At 36.7% G+C, this 18,480-nt stretch overlaps 1 protein-coding gene across 2 annotated transcripts in view; it reads right to left on the reverse strand.

Annotated features, from left to right (window-relative positions):
* TTC27 (tetratricopeptide repeat domain 27) overlaps positions 1-18,480 on the reverse strand; it is a 127,780-nt gene that overhangs the window by 47,752 nt on the left and 61,548 nt on the right. For both annotated transcript variants that reach the window (XM_086744121.1, XM_086744120.1), the window contains one exon: positions 11,523-11,636. In XM_086744121.1, the coding sequence (XP_086600247.1) occupies positions 11,523-11,636 (114 nt within the window). The remainder of the gene's footprint in view (positions 1-11,522; positions 11,637-18,480) is intronic.

The following is an 18,480-nucleotide window of genomic DNA, read 5'->3' on the forward strand; positions in this document are numbered from 1 at the left end:
AGTTAAAGCATGTTATTAAGGGTGTCCAAATGCCTCTTGGACATTGACAGGCTTGGGGCATCAACCACCTCTCTAGGAAACCTCTTCCAGTGTTTAGCCACCGTCTCGGTAAAGAAATGCTTCCTAATGTCCAGACTAAACCTCCCCTAGTGCAGCTTTGAACCATTCCCCTGAGTCCCATCACTGGATATCAGGGAGAAGAGATCAGCACCCCCTTCTCCACTTCCCCTCCACAGGGAGCTGTAGAGAGCAATGAGGTCACCCCTCAGCCTCCTTTTCTCCAAACCAGACAAGTCCTCATAGGACATTCCTTCCAGCTCTTTCATCAGCTTTGTTTTCCTCCTCTGGATGCATTCAAGGATCTTAACATCCTTCTTAAATTGTGGGCCCTGAACTGCACACAGTACTCAAGGTGAGGCTGCACCAATGCTAAATACAGTGGGATAATCACCTCTTTTGACCAGCTGGTTATACTGCTTTTGATGTACCCCAGGATATGATTTGCCCTCTTGGCTGCCAGGGCGCACTGCTGGCTCATACTGAACTTATGGTCAACCAATACCCCCAGATCTCTTTCTGCAGGGCTGCTCTCCAGCCACTCCTCTCCCAATTTCATAGAATAGTTAGGTTTGAAAGGGACCTTTAAAGGTCATCTAGTCCAACCCCCCTGCAAGGAGCAGGGACATCTCCAACTAGATCAGGTTGCTCAGAGCCTCATCCAGCCTGGCTGTGAAAGTTTCCAGGGATGGGGCATCTACCACCTCTCTCAGCAACCCATTCCAGTGTTCCACCAGTCTCATTGTAAAAATTTTTTTTCCTAGTATCTATACTTCTGCCCAGTGTTACTCCATCTAGGTGCAGAACCTGGCATTTGGACTTGTTAAATTTCATCCCATTAATCATTGCCTAATGCTCCAATCTAGACAGAACCCTCTGCAAGGTCTCTTGTCTCTCAAGAGAGTCAACAGCACCTCCCACTTTGGTATCATAGTAAACTTGCTAATGGTGCATTCAACTCCTGCACCCAGATAACTGATAAAGACATTCAACAGAACTGCCCCTAGGATTTAACCCCGAGGAACACCGCTGATGACCATCCACCAGCCAGATGTAGCCCCATTCACTACAACCCTTTGAGCTCTGCCTTTCAGACAGTTCTTCATCCAATGCACCATGAACCCATTCATCCCACAGTTGGACAACCTGACCAGAAGAACGCTGTGAAGGACAGTATCAAAAGCCTTACTAAAACCCAGAAAAACTACATCCGCCACCTTCCCTTCATCCACTAGGTGGGTGACCTTATCATAGAAGGATATCAAATTAGTTAAACAGGACTTTCCCTTTGTGAACCCATGTTGACTGTGCCTGATGATTGCATTATTCTTTAAATGCCTTTCAATAATACTCAGTATAATCTTCTCCATAATTTTTCCAGGAACTGAGGTTAGACTAACAGGTCTCTAGTTTCCTGGGTCTTCCATCACACCCTTCTTGTAAACTGGAATAGCACCGGCTGGTTTCCAGTCAGCACGGACCTTCTCAGACTCCCAAGACCTTTGGTAGATGATCAAGAGAGGTCCTCTATAACATCTACTAGCTCCTTCAGTACTCTGGGATGAATCCCAGCAGGCCCCCTGGACTTGTGAACATTCAGCTGATACAGCTGCTCCACTACAATTTCAGTGTCCACAAATGGAAAGTCACTGTTCCCACACTCACAGTCCTCCGACTCAGGGGATCAGACAGCTCAAGGTCCAGCAGTATTATTAAAGACTGAGGAAAAAAAAGTATTGAATGCCTACACTTTTTCTTCATCCCTATTAGTCAGATGACCATCCTCAAGTATTGGTGCAATGTTTTCCTTAGACCTCCTCTTGCTATTGAAGTACTTTAAGAAAGCCCTTCTTGTTACCTGGCACAACACTGGCCAGTTTCAACTGTAACTGAGCTTTGGCCTTTTGTATCTTCTCCCTACATACATAAACCACAGCTCTGTAATCTTTCTGCAAAGTCTGACCTTGCTTCCAGAGATTATACAATTTCTTTCTCCTCTTCAGCTCCCCGATGAGTTCACTGTTCAGTCAAGCTGGTCTTCTGCTCTGCTTGTTTGACTTATGATACAATGAGATTGCCTGCTGCTGTGCTTCTAAAAGATGGTTCTTAAAAACTGACCAGCACTAATGGGACTCCTACGCTCTCAGAAGCAGATTCCCAGGGTACTCTGCTAAATAGCTCCCTGAATAGCTTAAAGTATGCACTCCTGAGGTCCAGGGTAGCAGCTCTGCTGTCCTTTTTTCTCATTACACTGAGAATTTTAAACTTAACCATTTCATGACCACTGTGTCAAAGACAGTCACCTTCATCACGTCTCCCACACGTCCTTCTCTATTCACAAATAGCAAGTCTAGGAGGTTATCTTTCCTAGTTGACTCACTGAGTACTTGTGACAAGAAGTTATCTCCTACTAACTTGAAGAATTTCCAAGATCTACTCATCACAGCAGTATGATATTCCTAGCTGATGTCTGGGAAGTTGAAATCTCCCATAAGAACAAGGGCTACCGATCCAGAAACTTCTCCTAATTGCTTAAAGAATCATGCATCCAATTGTCTCCAGACTTCAGCATCAAAACATGTCTTGCTGGTATATTCACTTAGATTAGTAAGTGTAGGTTTAATAAATTTGGTAATAAAATACCTAAACATTAACTGGATATACCAATTTTTCTCTACCACCTCTTCTCTCCCTAGCTTATGCCACAACTGTGTTATAAGTTGGACTTTTAAACTTTGTTGTTCTACAGGTAGTGACATTGAATGTATAAATATATTAATATTTTTAAAGTATTCAACATTGAACAATTCAGCTAAATTCACAATTTTAAATAATTATTCTACACTTCCTACTCCATAAAAAATAGATTTACCACTTCTTGTTAACCTTATTTCAGAAAGTGAGTATTTAGAAAAAATATGCTTGTTCTACTGCCTACTTTTAGTAGGCCTTTTATGTATGAGGTTTTTTAGTCTAATTCTCCGGCACACCAGTTAAAGTTGTTTCCTTTTTTCTACTTTAAATTGTGGAAAACTGGAAAGCTACTGTTTATACAATGTTTCCCAGCTCTTTTTCTTTGTGATAGTCTGCTAATTCATTCTTCCCTACTCCATTACTATTTTGTCCTTAAGCAAACAAATTAATTCTTCTCTTCAGACTTATTCTCCAAGTATCCCCTATATGTTTAAGCAAGATAATAATCTAAAATTATCCGCATTGTAATGACTTCAAGTTCCAGAATTATTCAGGAAAAGACTACCTCTTGAAGCTAAGGTACTGATTTCACTTATACAATCACTTTGATGGCAGAAAAGAGGGAAGGCCAAAAATTTGTAAGGCATCTATGCAAAAGAACTTGAAGTACTCGGCCACCAATGAGACTTGGCTTTTGCATAAGTCCAGGTGAACTTTTAAGATGCAAGAAGATGTTGGCAGTTGTGAGGGGAAATGTGCTGGGGAAGAAGTTATCGATTAGGGTGCTGGAACTGTGCATGTCTTTTTTTTTTTTCTAAAATGAGTCATGTAGTAGATTCCAAGTGTCAATATTTTTTGTCCGCTACATCAGGTCCTGCAAATGTGTATTTCACTTTGAAAACACTAGCCAACTAAGAAACAAATATTGACTTAGGTTGTCAGTGTCATTTTACTAAAAAAAGCTTCTATTTCTTTGTAATAGGGCTTTTGCAGCTGGGTGGGGAAGGAAAGCACGCAAGAGGAAATGAGTCCAACAATCCCAAACGAAATACAAAGCATTTACGATATCAAAATTAGCACAAAAGAGGTCAAGGTCATGACTAGAAGATAACTGGATTTATGAATGTCTGATGTAATATTTCCTTTTTATTTGAGACTGAGAGCCAAGCAGCGTACCAAGCAATTTAGAGCATCTCCTATGCAATTGCCATTTGGAATGTTTTGTGGTAGTCAAACACTACCACCTAAAGAAGCATGGTAAAACAAACGAGGCCTCTAATAGCACAACAGCATTACTGACTTTCAAAATGATAAGCTTACTGTTCTGGACAAATATTGAGCCCTAAGTTACTGAGTGCCAGTGCCTAGGATATGGGTTTCAATGTTAAAGCCTGTTAATTAAGCCTCAGGACAAATCCACTTACAGAGGACACAAAATCTTCAGAAAAGTGCCATGTATATTTTTTATCTTTATGATTATTTTTTATTTTTTACTTATTTTAATGTTACTTATAGGAAATACAATTTTACAGTTATTACATTATCCTTATCAAGCAAGTGTACCTTCTTGAATGTTTTTGTCTTCAAATTAAAAGCTGTTTCATCTGTCAATTATGTTACTCATTTTTATGATGTATCAAAAGGTGTAAGCAGAACTTCCCCTACAGTCTCTAGAACAAGCTAGATTTACAAGCTTACTTGTGAAGGATGGATTTAAAACCAAACCACTCATTTTCTGTTGCAAAAGCAAGAATACTGATATAATCCATCAACTCAATATGACAGTGCTACATTTAAAATTTGTCCAAATAACAGGCTGAGATCATTTGGTGTTTGGGGAATGAACATCCCCATTTCCATACATGCATATTGCCCCCATTTTGGTATGCTTGCAGCTTATCTGTTTGCAGTGCAGCATTGTAGTCTCCCTCTTACTCTGCAGTCTGAAATGCCAAATATATGCAGCTGATCTTGGCTTTAATCTGCGTCTTTATATGAGTCAGGAACAGGAGAGGTAGTTGTAGTCCCTCTCTCAAACACACCTGCCTTGAAGGTTCCTCCATTCCTATCAGATAACGTGACATTTTTGTCATAGTTCGATACAGCTACATACACCTGCCCTAAATCAGCAGACATATGTCTCATGCAATCCTATGTGTGGAGACACACTCATGGAGGACAATGGCATCTCGTATAGATGCAAGTCCCCTGTTTCTAGCTAGTTAGCTAGATCTGATACTGCCATTGCTGTGAACGGCAGTTATAAAACACTTCGCACAGGGTGCAAAACCTGCAGAGGAAGAGCATACATTTCAAAAGAGTATGCCTGCATTAAGTTCCAAGCTGTTGTGGTTACACTACTGTTAGAGTTTGCAAATCACCTTGCTCTGGAGGAAGGCACAACTGCAGTCAATGCTGAAAAACAGAGCCAAAGACTTCTTGCATCAGCTCTATTTTCTGTTTTTCACTAAAGGGGGAAGTAAGGACAACGATGGAGAAAGAAATAAAAAAGAAGAAAGGCTATCACTGTTAGAGTGTAATTGCAATATAGGAGGAACAGACAACTGCCTTAACAGATAAGGGAGAGTCTGGTTTGTAGTACCCAGCATATGCACTGGACAATGCAACTCAAGAAAAATCTGTCTACTGGTACTGAACTATTTCAGAACATGTTTTTTAGCTTGGGATACTTACCTCCAGATTTGCAATGATATTTATGACATACAGCTGTAAAACTTCATCTAGTCAATTTAGCAATAAGTGGGAAGAGTGTATCCTCCATGCCTTGCATCTGGTCTGATTACATATGCAACAATTATTTTGTTTACTTTGTTGAAGTTGAACTTACAGTGCTTACACCTTCCAGGGCAAAGCTTAGGCAGAAAGATGTGAATGTTGTGTCCTGGAATCTGTTGATATTCATGTTTTCCCTTGCACCTTACTGTCATCACTTTGTCTATAACAAGAAGTGTAATATTACTGCTCCTTGGAGTGGGGGTTGGACTAGATGACCTTTAAATGTCTCTTCCAACTCAAACTATTCTATGATTCTACATTCAACATGGGTTAATGATTCTCCTATCTGACATTATGACTCTCAATACCATCATTCAAATTGTCAGGACACTGAGTGAAGTGATTCTAAAGGGAGAAAGGTAAATGCCTTCAGAGCTGAGATTCAATGGGAAACATTTGGAAAAAATGAGAGGCTTAGTATTTTTGGCTGCTTTTAGAAAGTGCATTGACACTAGAAGTGCAATAGTTCAGGTATTGAATATAGTTCTGAAATGAGCAAAAAGGTTTGTACTTTAAAAGTACTAGCTGAGAAAATATGAAGAAACTTCAGCACAGAAAGAATAGTTTCATTCTTTTCCCCACACCAGCTAATAGCACTGATCCAAATTGGCAAATACAACATTGCAGTAGAAAACATTTAGGCAGAAATCATTACCTGGAAAATTATACTATTCAATATTCTCTTTTTCGCCAGTAGTACAAAACCAGTTCAGTTATTCCTGAATAACTGTTGGCAGACTAGATCGCTGATTTCTGCTCCCCCCCCCCCCAAAAATACATAATTGCATAGTGGAAGAAAAACAGAGAGAGTCAAGCACCAGCATGTTATTTTGAAGTGTGCCAATGAGTTCAGTGTATCCCCAGAATCACTCGTGTCACGTAACATCTTCTGTCAAATCTGTTATCTGCTTAAGCAAAATGAAATACGTTCTGGAAATGAGTGTCTTGAGACTGAAATCATAACTATCACCAAGAGGTCACTCTCTTATGACTGCTTTCTGAAGCAATAAGGTTTATTTCTAGGGTTCTGGAGATCTTGTCATCTTGTGTAGAATTCATTAAGGAGAGGTTTTATAAGACACCTGGCTTTTCTCCTCTTTTTAAACACTTTTTGGAACATGTGTTGTAATACTAAATACAATTCTTAACAGTTGAGAATTATTGGGATCTCAATGCAGGATCTCCACAGGATAGAAGACATCTGTCTTCCAATTATTACCCTCCTCAAGGAAGTGAGTTAAATCTCTCAGTTCATCAGTGCATCTCACAGATCCCAGTAACTTTCTGTTAAAACTTTCAGCTTCATGTGAAACAAATTTATTAGTGATTAATTTTTCTCTTCCCTCCTCCTCTCTCCGATTCCGTGCACAACTAAAATCTTACTTCATGTACTCCTAGAGAGGAGGTTAAAGAATAGGAATAGGAACTCCTAGTACAGTAATCTAATAGTTAGCTGAACAGACAAGTGCTGTGATTCCCTTGGTCATACTGAAAATCTCTCTATATAGCTCCAGTCATGGTCTTGAGAGGTCTGATCAGAAAGATATATGACTTGAGAAGCAAAAGGAGGAAAAATCTGTTAGCTTCAAACCTCTCTACATCAGCCTAGTGGGAGGAAGACTACTCTCTTCTCCTTTTTGAACTCTTCCCTTAAATGTTGAATTTGTCCAACACAGAACAACCGCCAAATAAACCAAAGCACAGGGAGCAAGTTGGCAAGGAGGTAACAGTTTACTTTGAAAAACAAAAAGGATATGTTTCTGTGATAAATGACATAACTTTCTTGCATAACCATTTAAAGACCATTAATGTGAATGTAACAAAACAGTAAAGTTTCATTCTGGCTCATAGAGCTCAAGATGCCAGTTCTGTTAGATCTATAGTAGCCTTTTCTTTCTATAGGTGTACATAATTATTTTTTTTCAGATTTGAAAGAATTGAACAACTAGTATGTTTCTATACTAAGAACAATTTAAACAAACAAACAAAAATTAATGATTTCTCTTTTTCACACACACAGAAAAACATTAGTTGCTGGAGAAAACAGCACTCTGAAGTATTATTTAAGTGAAAATTACAGGGCAGTTGACATAGAATTCCCAATCACATACATCTGCGTATGACTAAGGATATAAAACAAGATCTCTCGTGACCTTTCAATCTTAGACATAATGATTAGCCTGTAATATTGCTAGTCTGCTCCCAGCTCTCCTAAAGTCTTATTAAAAATACCCCTTCAAGACACATTTCTCTTTCCCTAACAGGCAAATTCCTTTGCTGCCAAGAAAAGCAAGCAAGAGAGAACCGTATGAAATACTGCGTGTGTCATGCTGCGTCTTAGGAAAACCAAGCGATTGGCGTACAGGCACGCTATCACCAGGTGCAGCGAGCAGCAGAAAATACAATCAGAGAAGGGGCACATAACAAGCTGATAAGAGCTGCAAGCGTAGAGGTAGCCGGTGTAACCACCCAGACCGAGCTGCAGGAAGCAGCTCTAACAAGTCACTGTAGGATAAGCCTGAGCAGGCTACTGGTGTACCAGGCACGTGGCAGCTTCACCTCTTCCGCTGCCAGCATAATCCACCAGTAACGATGCTCTCACTTTTACCCCACCATCCTTTCTACAAAGCATAGCATTTTAATTCATTTTGCTTCATTCTTAAAAATATTTTAAAATCTATTAAAATGGAAGAGTACACTTATTTTATATATCAAAAAACTACAGTGGGATGCTCTCCTTTATGTGTTCTAAACCGGTTTGTTTGTTTGTTTTTTAAATCATCCCTCCTTTTCCTCTTTTTTTTTCATAGCTCTTAGACCACTGAAAATTCCTTTTTTCTCCCCTATCCTATTACTTGAGCTCTGGCTGCACTTTTGGCAGTAATTTGTGGTTTAACAGCTTATTCCAACCAATTTTCCACTATTATTAGTTTCTGAGTTACTTTCTTACAATAGAAGGTAGTTGAAAATCCCAAAACTGATGTAGAAACAGGAGGTTTGTGGTCATGTGAAGAACTATTTATCAAAAACTATCCCTTTTTCTTCCTGTTTTCTCCCTCCTTCTCTTTCCTTTCTTTCCACTCTAGCACTTCTCATCCTCCCTCACCTACACCCATATGGAAAAAAAACCCCAAACACCCAATCTTAAAAAAAAATATTTCTACATCCAGAGACACATTTTGGTTGGCAGTACCTCGATCCAGACTTCAATATATGTTATACTGGTCATGATTATACATTCTAGTGGAATGTGAAATAACTTTTAGCTCTTTAATACTGTTTCCTTTTCTTAGAAAAATGGTTGAAAAAAGTACTGGCTTTAGAAATCTTCCACCTTATTTTTGTGGATCCAAACCTCACTTAGGCAAAAACTGGACAGAGACAACCAGTAGCATCCAGAAAAAATTAAGAAAAAACCCTCTCCTCCTCACTTCCAGTTAGCTACTAGCCGAAGATAGTACTATGTTCCGTAGTACCCAGAGTGATAATTTTAAAACCTGTTCCAAAGACTACAGTATCTGTTTAGCTTTTCAAACTAATCAGAAAAAGGTTTTGAAAATGATAACCCCAATTCTTTTTGAAGCTTTCCAATTAGAAAAAATATACTTAAAGAATAATTTCATAAAAACTGTTTAATGTAAATTAGGGATATATTTAATACTTGGAGCGTGGCAGCTAAATTCAATCAATATACCCTCATTTCACAAATAGCCACAATTTTAAAATAAGTTAAACAAACATAGCCAGGCCCACAAAAAATGTAGCTGAAAAACACTTCCTTTGACAAACTAACAATGTAGCCTGGCTTGCTTTAGGGCTGAAAAGAAACACTCCTGCCTAGTGATATTCACTTAAAAAGATGCTTATCAGTTGGTTAGAAAGATTTGCAGACCCAGTGTAGATCCAGGTAAGGGTGGAAATGGGGAAAGAGTTACAGTAGAAGAAGACAGGAGAGTCCCAGCACCGATAAGTCCCTATGGGCCTACAGTGGCTCACACACTCTTCAGACAACCTTAAAGTAAGTAACTTATAAGATTTAGTTTACCATGTCTTATTCAAGCCATCTTAGAAGAATTGTTATAATTACTTAAATTTGATATTGCAAAGAATGGAAAGAATCTAATCATATTTACACCCATCTCCTCCCTTAATCTTCAATATCTAATTTTTCTACAGCAATTTTAACTAGTAAACATGAAATTGTAAAAAAAAAACAAACAAAAAAAAAACAAACAAAAAAAAAAACAAAAAAAACCCAAGTAAACAAAACAAAAAACCTCAATAATTTGTATGAAAATTCTAAGGTTTTAAAATCCATTTTCTATTGATAAATAGCTGCAGAACTCATTAATTCTTTGGCATCTTCATGAAGATGATATATTAAAAAAACATTGAGTTATGTATGAAAATAACATCATTCACCCTATGTTTTCTGATTCTTTCTTAGACCTGTTAGAAACCATGACATTAAACAATTCTGATTTGATGGAACTCGGGAATGAAAACCTTAAATGGAAAGTTATTCAAGTTATTTGATTAATTTAGCATGTATCAATCCTTAAACAACTTTTAACTATTTTTGGAAACAGCTGATACAGTATCAAATCAACACAAATATGTCATTATATTCAAACATCTAGAAAACTTAATGAAAGAAAACAAACATATTAAGATTAAAGATAATACTTAAAATCACAGATTCTGTGTTTACTGTGAGGTCACCTCATGGAATGTTACAGTGCATGCTAATCAAATCCTTTGCATTACTGCAGTTGCAGCACATGAAGTCAGATAAATGTACTTGCAACAATAATCTCTTCATGAAGATTTCCATCATGAAACTGTCAAACTGTACAGTACAACAATTTCCAGTACTCTGGTTTAATCAAGCTAGACAAAAATGTTGGAGACACTCCAACTGTTTTACAGCTTAGGGCATCAAGGATCCTGAGATCGCTTCCCAAATGCTGTCAGATGCTACGTCTCCCAGACTTGGAATCCTGGCTTTCTTGACACTCTCCTACTGACCCCAGGAAATTCCACCATAGTAACTATATGTCCTCCTCAGCAGAAGAAAAATGCAGCAGCACATCCAAGCTGCACTACTTCATTATTGATGCATGGATCTTTGATTTTAAATGAAACATCAGCTTTTCAGGATTTAATTACACAACACCATAATCATAAATTGTAAACATTCCTGGCTGTTTTAGTCGGTAGGACTGTTGCTTGATGGACATACAGAAATGCCTGCTGTTGATGTGCAACAACATGACTTAACAGCATAAAGATGACAAATGGCTAACAAAACTGTAATATGAAGGAAAAATATATCTTTATATAAGCTACAGACCTTTCATTTGAAAAAATGTATTTTTAAAATAAACCCTATTAGCTAACACATTTCAGAATTTTAAAATTTCTTTTTTGTATTTGAAAACTGATCTTCTCTTTGTTTGGAGCAAGACTATTTAATCACTGCCTCAAACTTGCAATAAAAATACTAATCTCTAAGTATCACATTAAAATGGTAAATCAAAAGTGCTGCTTTATTACAAATGTGTTTGCTTGTTCTCACAATACTAATGACTATTTCCAGTTTTTCAGTGTTTTCTACAGATTATTTACTTGTGTAAAACCTATTTAAAAATATGACAGCAGTAGCAGCTTTACATTCATGAACTTCTACATAAAAAACTCCTCAGATCAGAAGTCAGAAACTAGAGGTAATAAAACATATTTTAATTTCAATTTTCCAAAACTTGTCATGTTTTTGAAAGAAAGTGACCATTTATTACTTGTACTTATAAGAGTTTATCTAAAGACTGGCAGACATAAAAGGATTTGTAGTTTATTAGAAAATTATCTCACTGTACACTCTGCAGAGAGGAACTGCAGAAGCTCCTAACTCCTGCCTGTTTCCATTTGATATATAAAGAAACCCTATTTATAACGCGGCAGCTTGGAAGTCTTACCTGAGTCTGCTTCATTGCCCGTTCCATTCTGCGAGTACTTCCTTTCTCAAGCTTGGTCCGAAGGAGTAAGGCTGACGTCTGAATGGCCCAGAACTTTGGCTGAGAGAGCAAGCACTGCAAAGAAAAATAACATTTTTTTCATTATTTCGTTTTGAAAGACACTGAAGTCAGTAAAGTTTTTAACAGTGTTCTCAAGTATGAGGGCTGTTTCCTATTCTGAAAGTCAAATATGTGACTGTAGTACTTATTTGATGAATTTAAGGCTGTACAGATTACCTTAATCTACTTTCAGTATAAAAGGCAGCCTATTTTCTCCTTCTCAGCTACTGCAGCATTGTGTGTACATGTATCCACATGGTGCATACACCAAACTGCGCAAATTAAAATGGCGATTCAGAATGAAAGGAAAATAAAGAATTTGATACTAAGCAGTCTGGCTCAGCCTTCTCCACACCTGCATACTGGATAGTTGTAGACAGCAGCAGGGATCCTACTTCTTAAGACCGAACAAAACCAGTTCTCTCTTGGCCTCTCCTCATATGTGAGGTGCTCCAGTGCCTAAACTAACAGCACTTCCATATTAAATAGGCTGAAATTGCTAAGAATCTGAGGAATAATAATTAATTAGAATCAGCCAAGACTTGAGACTAACAGGAAGAATTTTTGATGTGCAGTAGATGTATAGGGAATATGGAATAATCTAGGCAAAAGCTTTCCTAAAGACATGGTAGGTTATCACTTGGAATGCCCTGCCCTAATGCCAGGTACTTGAGGCCGATCTCCAACCACTGATTTTTAGGAAAGCCTAATAGGAGACAAGTAGGCAATACAACTTTGATATCCTTTAATAATGTACAGACTGCCTGGACTCTTTCCAGTATGGTTTCAGACACAGTATACCAGTTTTCTGTTAGATACTCACTCTGAAAAGGGAGACAGCAGGAAAACTTCCTTGTTAATTTTATTGACACTACAAATATGATCCAGCTTCTCTGACAAAATAAATTTGTCTATAGATATTTGTAGATTGGAGAAAAAGCCCCAGTGGTTTTATTCTTTCCTCTCAAAGATCTTCCAAAGCATTAAAAAATATGCTTTGCTGGTGGTTTGTGTAAAATGCCTGGCAAATTTCTGTCACATTGTAATCTATCTGTTTTCTTTTCCCTAGTGTTTTCACAAGAAAGGAAGCACAAAGAAACAAGCTAAAGCAAATTCTCTCCAAGCAAAACTACAATGGGAAGAGAGGCAACACCAAATGAAAGCTAAATGAAAGCAGTACGAACACGTGTGTAGCCACCCAACACTCCAACATCAGCTGATCCTCCCTCTTGTGACCAACAATATCTGCACTGATTTTTTCGTGACTTCTACTCAGTATTACATTAAGAAGTAACCAAAGGCTTCTGTACCGTCCTCTACGTGCTGAGGACTTGGAAGTATTAGGGGAACACAGTCACAACGTTCTATATTCTATATACTTTCAAGTGCCCTTTTACAAATTAATTACAATCAGTAAAATCTGTTAACTGGTCCAAATCCTAGTTCTGAGAGCTCATCTCTTTCCTGTGTCATCATGGGCAGGTCAGTCTACTACCTATTTTTGTTTAGTCTTAAGACAAACCCTCCACTGCAGGACACAAGCAAGGCATTCCTAACAGAGGATCCTGGCTTCTGAATTTATTCTTTGGTGGCCATTCCAGGTGGCTGCTAAAAAAGCCTTAAGGGACTGTTAGGGCAAATGCATGAACAATGTATACTTCAGCTTAAAAACTTCTTTTGTGATAAATGTTACCCTTTCCCCTAGTTTCTTCACTACTGGTATTCTGTCATATTATTTTATTTTTTAATGAAAGGGAATTTTTTCTCTGCTACATGGTGGTAGATACTACTATTTGTTTTTCAAATGAACACGACATCTCTCAAAAGAATAATGAAAACTAAAGGACTTGACTAATAATGCTCCTAAAGATATTTTCAGGTCTAATTACAGCCCTTGTCCAGCAGCAGAGTACTTGTCCCCTTGCTCTGGTTCACTTCAGCAACTGGCACAAGCAGGGCATAGCACAAAGCCTCTGTGTCCACGCCATCCAGCTCTGCAGGAGAATCAGTAGCTCATGAAAGCCTCTCCTCTGCCGCTATGCGTATCATCTTCTACCGCCCTGCCTAGGCAGTGATTTAAGCAATCATGCTGTATGAGGTGTGTATTAAGCCATACGGGGAGGCAGGAGAAGCAAAGAGAAGCATGGTGGAAGAGAGGCAGAGCTGATTATGTTTCACTCCTCTGCAGGAGCAATCACAGTGTTCTCTTCAATAAGAATCCTGCTTTTTAAAGGTATTCATAGAACAAAATGTAAGGTATACCTGCTGTACGATTACAAAAGAAAAATTTAAATTCTCTAACACAGTTTTATTGATTAAAAAGAGCACTACAACTGCATAGGTCAATGAGAAGTGGACCTATTCTTCAGTTAAGAAACATCTGTAATTTTATACTTTTCCTGAGCTCAGTCCTGTGCCAGAACTCAAATGCTCATCTTTTCATTGCCTAATTGTAATGTTTAAAGCACCAAAGATACAAAATAATACACTTAGAAAGGGCACAAATCTTTATATTCAAGGGCTGTAAAGAATAATTTCAGAACATGTATCCATAACTATTAAGCTAGCTTTCATCTTCTACCCAAAAATCTTCACATATTCCAAATAATAAGTATTTTCTTGTAAATCTCAAAGCTTTATATTTTCAATTGATGCTAAATCTAGTCTCTATTAATGAGACTACAGGTTAAAATAAAATATCTGGAAAAAAAAAACTAAATCAAGATTATGCAAGTTTTGACAACATATCTGAATGTTTATTGTACTGTACACCAAAGGCAGCTAAGAAAATTAACAAAATAATTCCAAAACAAAAACACTATTGAGAATCTTCATAAGACATATTTGTTCTCACTTTAGGGAAAGAACAATAAAATAAAGAAAAACAGGAAAATTAGATGGAGTGAGAAGAAAAGAAGGAAAACAAGGTTATGCAACATTTTCTGCTCTTAACGGAATGTTTTCACATGGGAAAATTAATTTCTTCATTTCTTCCCCACATTTTTTCCTACAAACAAGAACCCTTTATATCCTCCCATCATATTAAGTGTAAAACCGAGATTATCAAAATATTACACAAGACAGAATATTTCTATCAATATATCATCCTCATATGACACTGGAATGAAACAACACAATCTTCAAAGTCTTAATAACAAAGTATTTTGTTATTGTACAATACCTTTCTAATATATCCATTACCATGTAAGAACAAAAGGGCAAGTACTATCTGAATTTTGAGATAGGAGCACATTACTAATGGCACTCAGATCAAACCTAGCCACATGAGTTCTCCCAAACCTGGGCTAACTCTCCGGTACCATTAATGAATGATTCAGACTCATCATTATTCAGAATTTAACCTAGCTGTGGTGCACTCCCTGATCACTCTAATAATTTTCTGTTAGAGAAACAGAGAAAGAACGGTTGCACAATTTGCAATGTCTATACACATTTCAGAACAAGCTAGCAAGAAACTTCAAGGAAGCTTATGCCATTAGTATTTCATACGTACACATACATACAAATGTATCTGTATATTATTTATGAAGTTACAATGTTTGGCTTTAAGGAAACTACATACAGAGAAAGCAGCCTGCAGTTTAAAATCAAGAATGTAATATATTCAAGGCAAAATCGAAAAGTAAACCAAAGAACCCTGGGAAAGCTGGGACACAGAGGAGCCTTACACAATACTACGAGATGTCCAGCTGACAACCCAAAACAAAACAAAGTCTTCTGACGGGCAGATGAATAAGATTGTATCAGTCAGCCATGACTTACAAGAGGTATAGGTTGCCCAGAGCAACTCTTCTGCATCACTCCATCTGCTATTTTAAAAAGCAGGAGTTCTTAAAGGAATTTTTTCTGACATCAAAATCAAGAAGAGCTTACATGGGCTTACCAGAGATGCTAGACAAGCCAGAATAGGTAAAGATGATCCTTGTTAACTGCAATTCTAAATAATTTTAATATTTTCTGATTTTTCCTTATTATAAGTCTATGCTTTAAGTAAGGCCATTCTTTTATTCTTGTACCTTGCTCACCGATAAACTATCAGTAGCCTAGCAAACTACTATGATGCTATGACGGAGCTATCATTTGAAAGTGGACTTTCAAACTCTGAGCACTTTTAATTGCAACCAGTTGTGGAATTCCCAACAGTTTGCACATCAGTCCATCACTGAACCAAAAATATTCTGCTTATTTGCCAAACTGCCAGGATGTGGTGAAATGACTTACTTGAATGGACAGGCATGAGGCACCCTGAGGATTACTCTATTCCTCTGTCATCCCCTCCAAAGAACTGACCTTTAATTTAGATTCACTCAGGTATTTGCTAATACATTTTAAGTTACAAAGAAACAAACAGAAAACACTGGGAGGGATTTAGGAAAAAAAAAAGAAAAAAAAAATCCCTTTCTAGTTTCTTTTCATTACCAGTTTCAGTTACTTCAGCAGCTTTGTAGTTTGGTTCTCCAAAAAGCTGTACATAATTAATATTTCCATGGATCCATTACATGGATTAATTCATGTCTATTTATCACTAGTCTTGCTTCATATAACCAAGTATATAATTATGTGATGATTTTCATGAATTCATTCAGATAATTAACATGAAAATCTTATTTCTTCAATATAACCAAAGGCAAAATGATAACCTTATAACTAATTCTATGCTTCTCCATAAAATGAGAAAACTAGTATGAGATTGGGGAGAAATTGATTTTGTTTTCCACAGTCTCATCCAAATAAACTGACGCTTAATTTCAGTGTAATTAAAGCAAGTTTTATTTTAAAAAGTCATGTTCAAATGACACTTGTTTAATTGGAACTTTTTTTAAGGTTTCTCCTAGGACTGAACTGGTGACAAAAAAAAAAAGATAAAATGAAATAGAATTAAAACTAACTGACTTATGGAAAAACCTGAAAGATGTCACATTATTGTGGAAAAGTTTCTTTAAATTTAATCTATGTATTTTCAACAGACGCTATTTTATAAAAGAGACTCCTTGCAATTCTGAAAGAAGTATGCATAGGAAACTTTGCCCTGGGAAGTAGTTAGATCAACTTTACAAAACGGTGTCTAATTCCTAAGAAAGACTAAGGCAAGCCAAGGTCCACAGAAAAGCATAAAGAATACAAGTTTTGAGAAATGTCCTTAGAATATGAAGTTCTCTATTAATTAAGCTCAAACACAGATGATTTCCAGTAGTACTGGCAACTTCTGGTTGAAATGGTATTTGTAACTTCAAACAGCAATTCTGTTAGAAGTCTATAAGATAAAATAAATTACATTTGTGACCAAGTGCTTTCCAAAACCAGTGTATTTTTTAATGTTGTACTGAAAAGCATAACCATCAAGACGATAAGAAAAACACCAGATTTCTAGTTACAATTAAGCAGCAGAACCATGACTTGGCAGCAAAACAAGTCAGATGGTGTATGAACATTTTGCTTTTCAGATGGTGTATGAACATGTAAAAATGTCCTGTTTGCTGAAACAGAGCAAGTAGCGCTCTCTGTTCAAATCCAGCATACATACCAATTCTGCTGTACATGCCCATCCTAAAGACTTAAAAATAAATAAGAATCAAAAGAAGATCTGATTATATATCATCACCAGTGAACATGTAATGCTGAGGTTTCACAGACCTTAAATTCCTCCTGGTAGTGTTTTTATTCTTATCACAACACTCAACAGTTTACTAATCCTTCAGTGATCAGAAACTAAGAGGAAACCTCAATAACTATGCACATAGACAAAATCTCAAAATATAATAAATACACAACTAAAATACATTACTGTTTTCCAAACAGGCAAAATATTTGCTACATATTTAACTGGACACGAAGTAGTATGTGATGTTTAAGCTGATTTAAATATACTTGTCAAAGGATTGTTTTCATGCACAGAATGTTGTTCTTCTGTTGAATATAAATATTTTAATACAGAAAAGTTACTTAACAACCACCTAAAGGAACTGCTATCTCCTTTTATCTATATTTAAATTAAAATTATGTATTTCATAATTATCACAGTACACATGCTCTGTATTCTCAGAGATAAAATTGCCAATAAACTTTAAAAAGCACTTAGAAATACAGAAAGTTAAATAACAATTGGAATGAAGTTTTTTGTCTTTCATACAGCATTGTCCTCAACTCAATGTTACCCCTAGATTTTTCCTCTTTTTATTTCCCATCATGGTATTATACACAAAACCTCTCTATCATTACATATAATTTGTATTGTTATACATAATGATATATAATTACTGTATGTCAATCTCTATATGTATTCTTACATAACTGTATTAAAATTGAACCCTTAAACATGTATCTGTCAATTCCCATCTAATTAATCCCAAACAAAGACTAAACACTATCATTTTGGAGAGGTTATAGTTTTTTCATACTGACAGGGGAGCTCCTCCAGTCTCTTCATAAACCTTCAGTTTATTGAAATTGAATAATCCGAAGTTCAGATGGAAACCATGCCCATTCCTATATACATAGATATATAAAATAGAATACTCTTTTTCGCTGAGAGTATCACCTTAATGCATGACAACTTAAATCTAGGTTCAAAATTCAAACATAACCTGACATTAAAAAAAAAAAAAAAAATCCTCTTGAACAGTGAATTGGAAAAAAGTTGGCAATAAAACACAACACGTCAAATTCAAGACTACTGACATTGCTGCATGAGAAGTTACACTAATGGATTTTTCAGTACAATCCTTCATTCATATAAAACACCATGACTACATAATAGTTCTGAACAAACAACAGTGGTTAACTTGGGAACAAACAAATAGGCTGTTGAAGCAAATTATTTCAAACCATATTCTCATTG

Source organism: Chlamydotis macqueenii, chromosome 3 (assembly GCF_036417535.1).
Source record: "Chlamydotis macqueenii isolate bChlMac1 chromosome 3, bChlMac1.mat, whole genome shotgun sequence".
NCBI classification, from domain to species: domain Eukaryota; kingdom Metazoa; phylum Chordata; class Aves; order Otidiformes; family Otididae; genus Chlamydotis; species Chlamydotis macqueenii.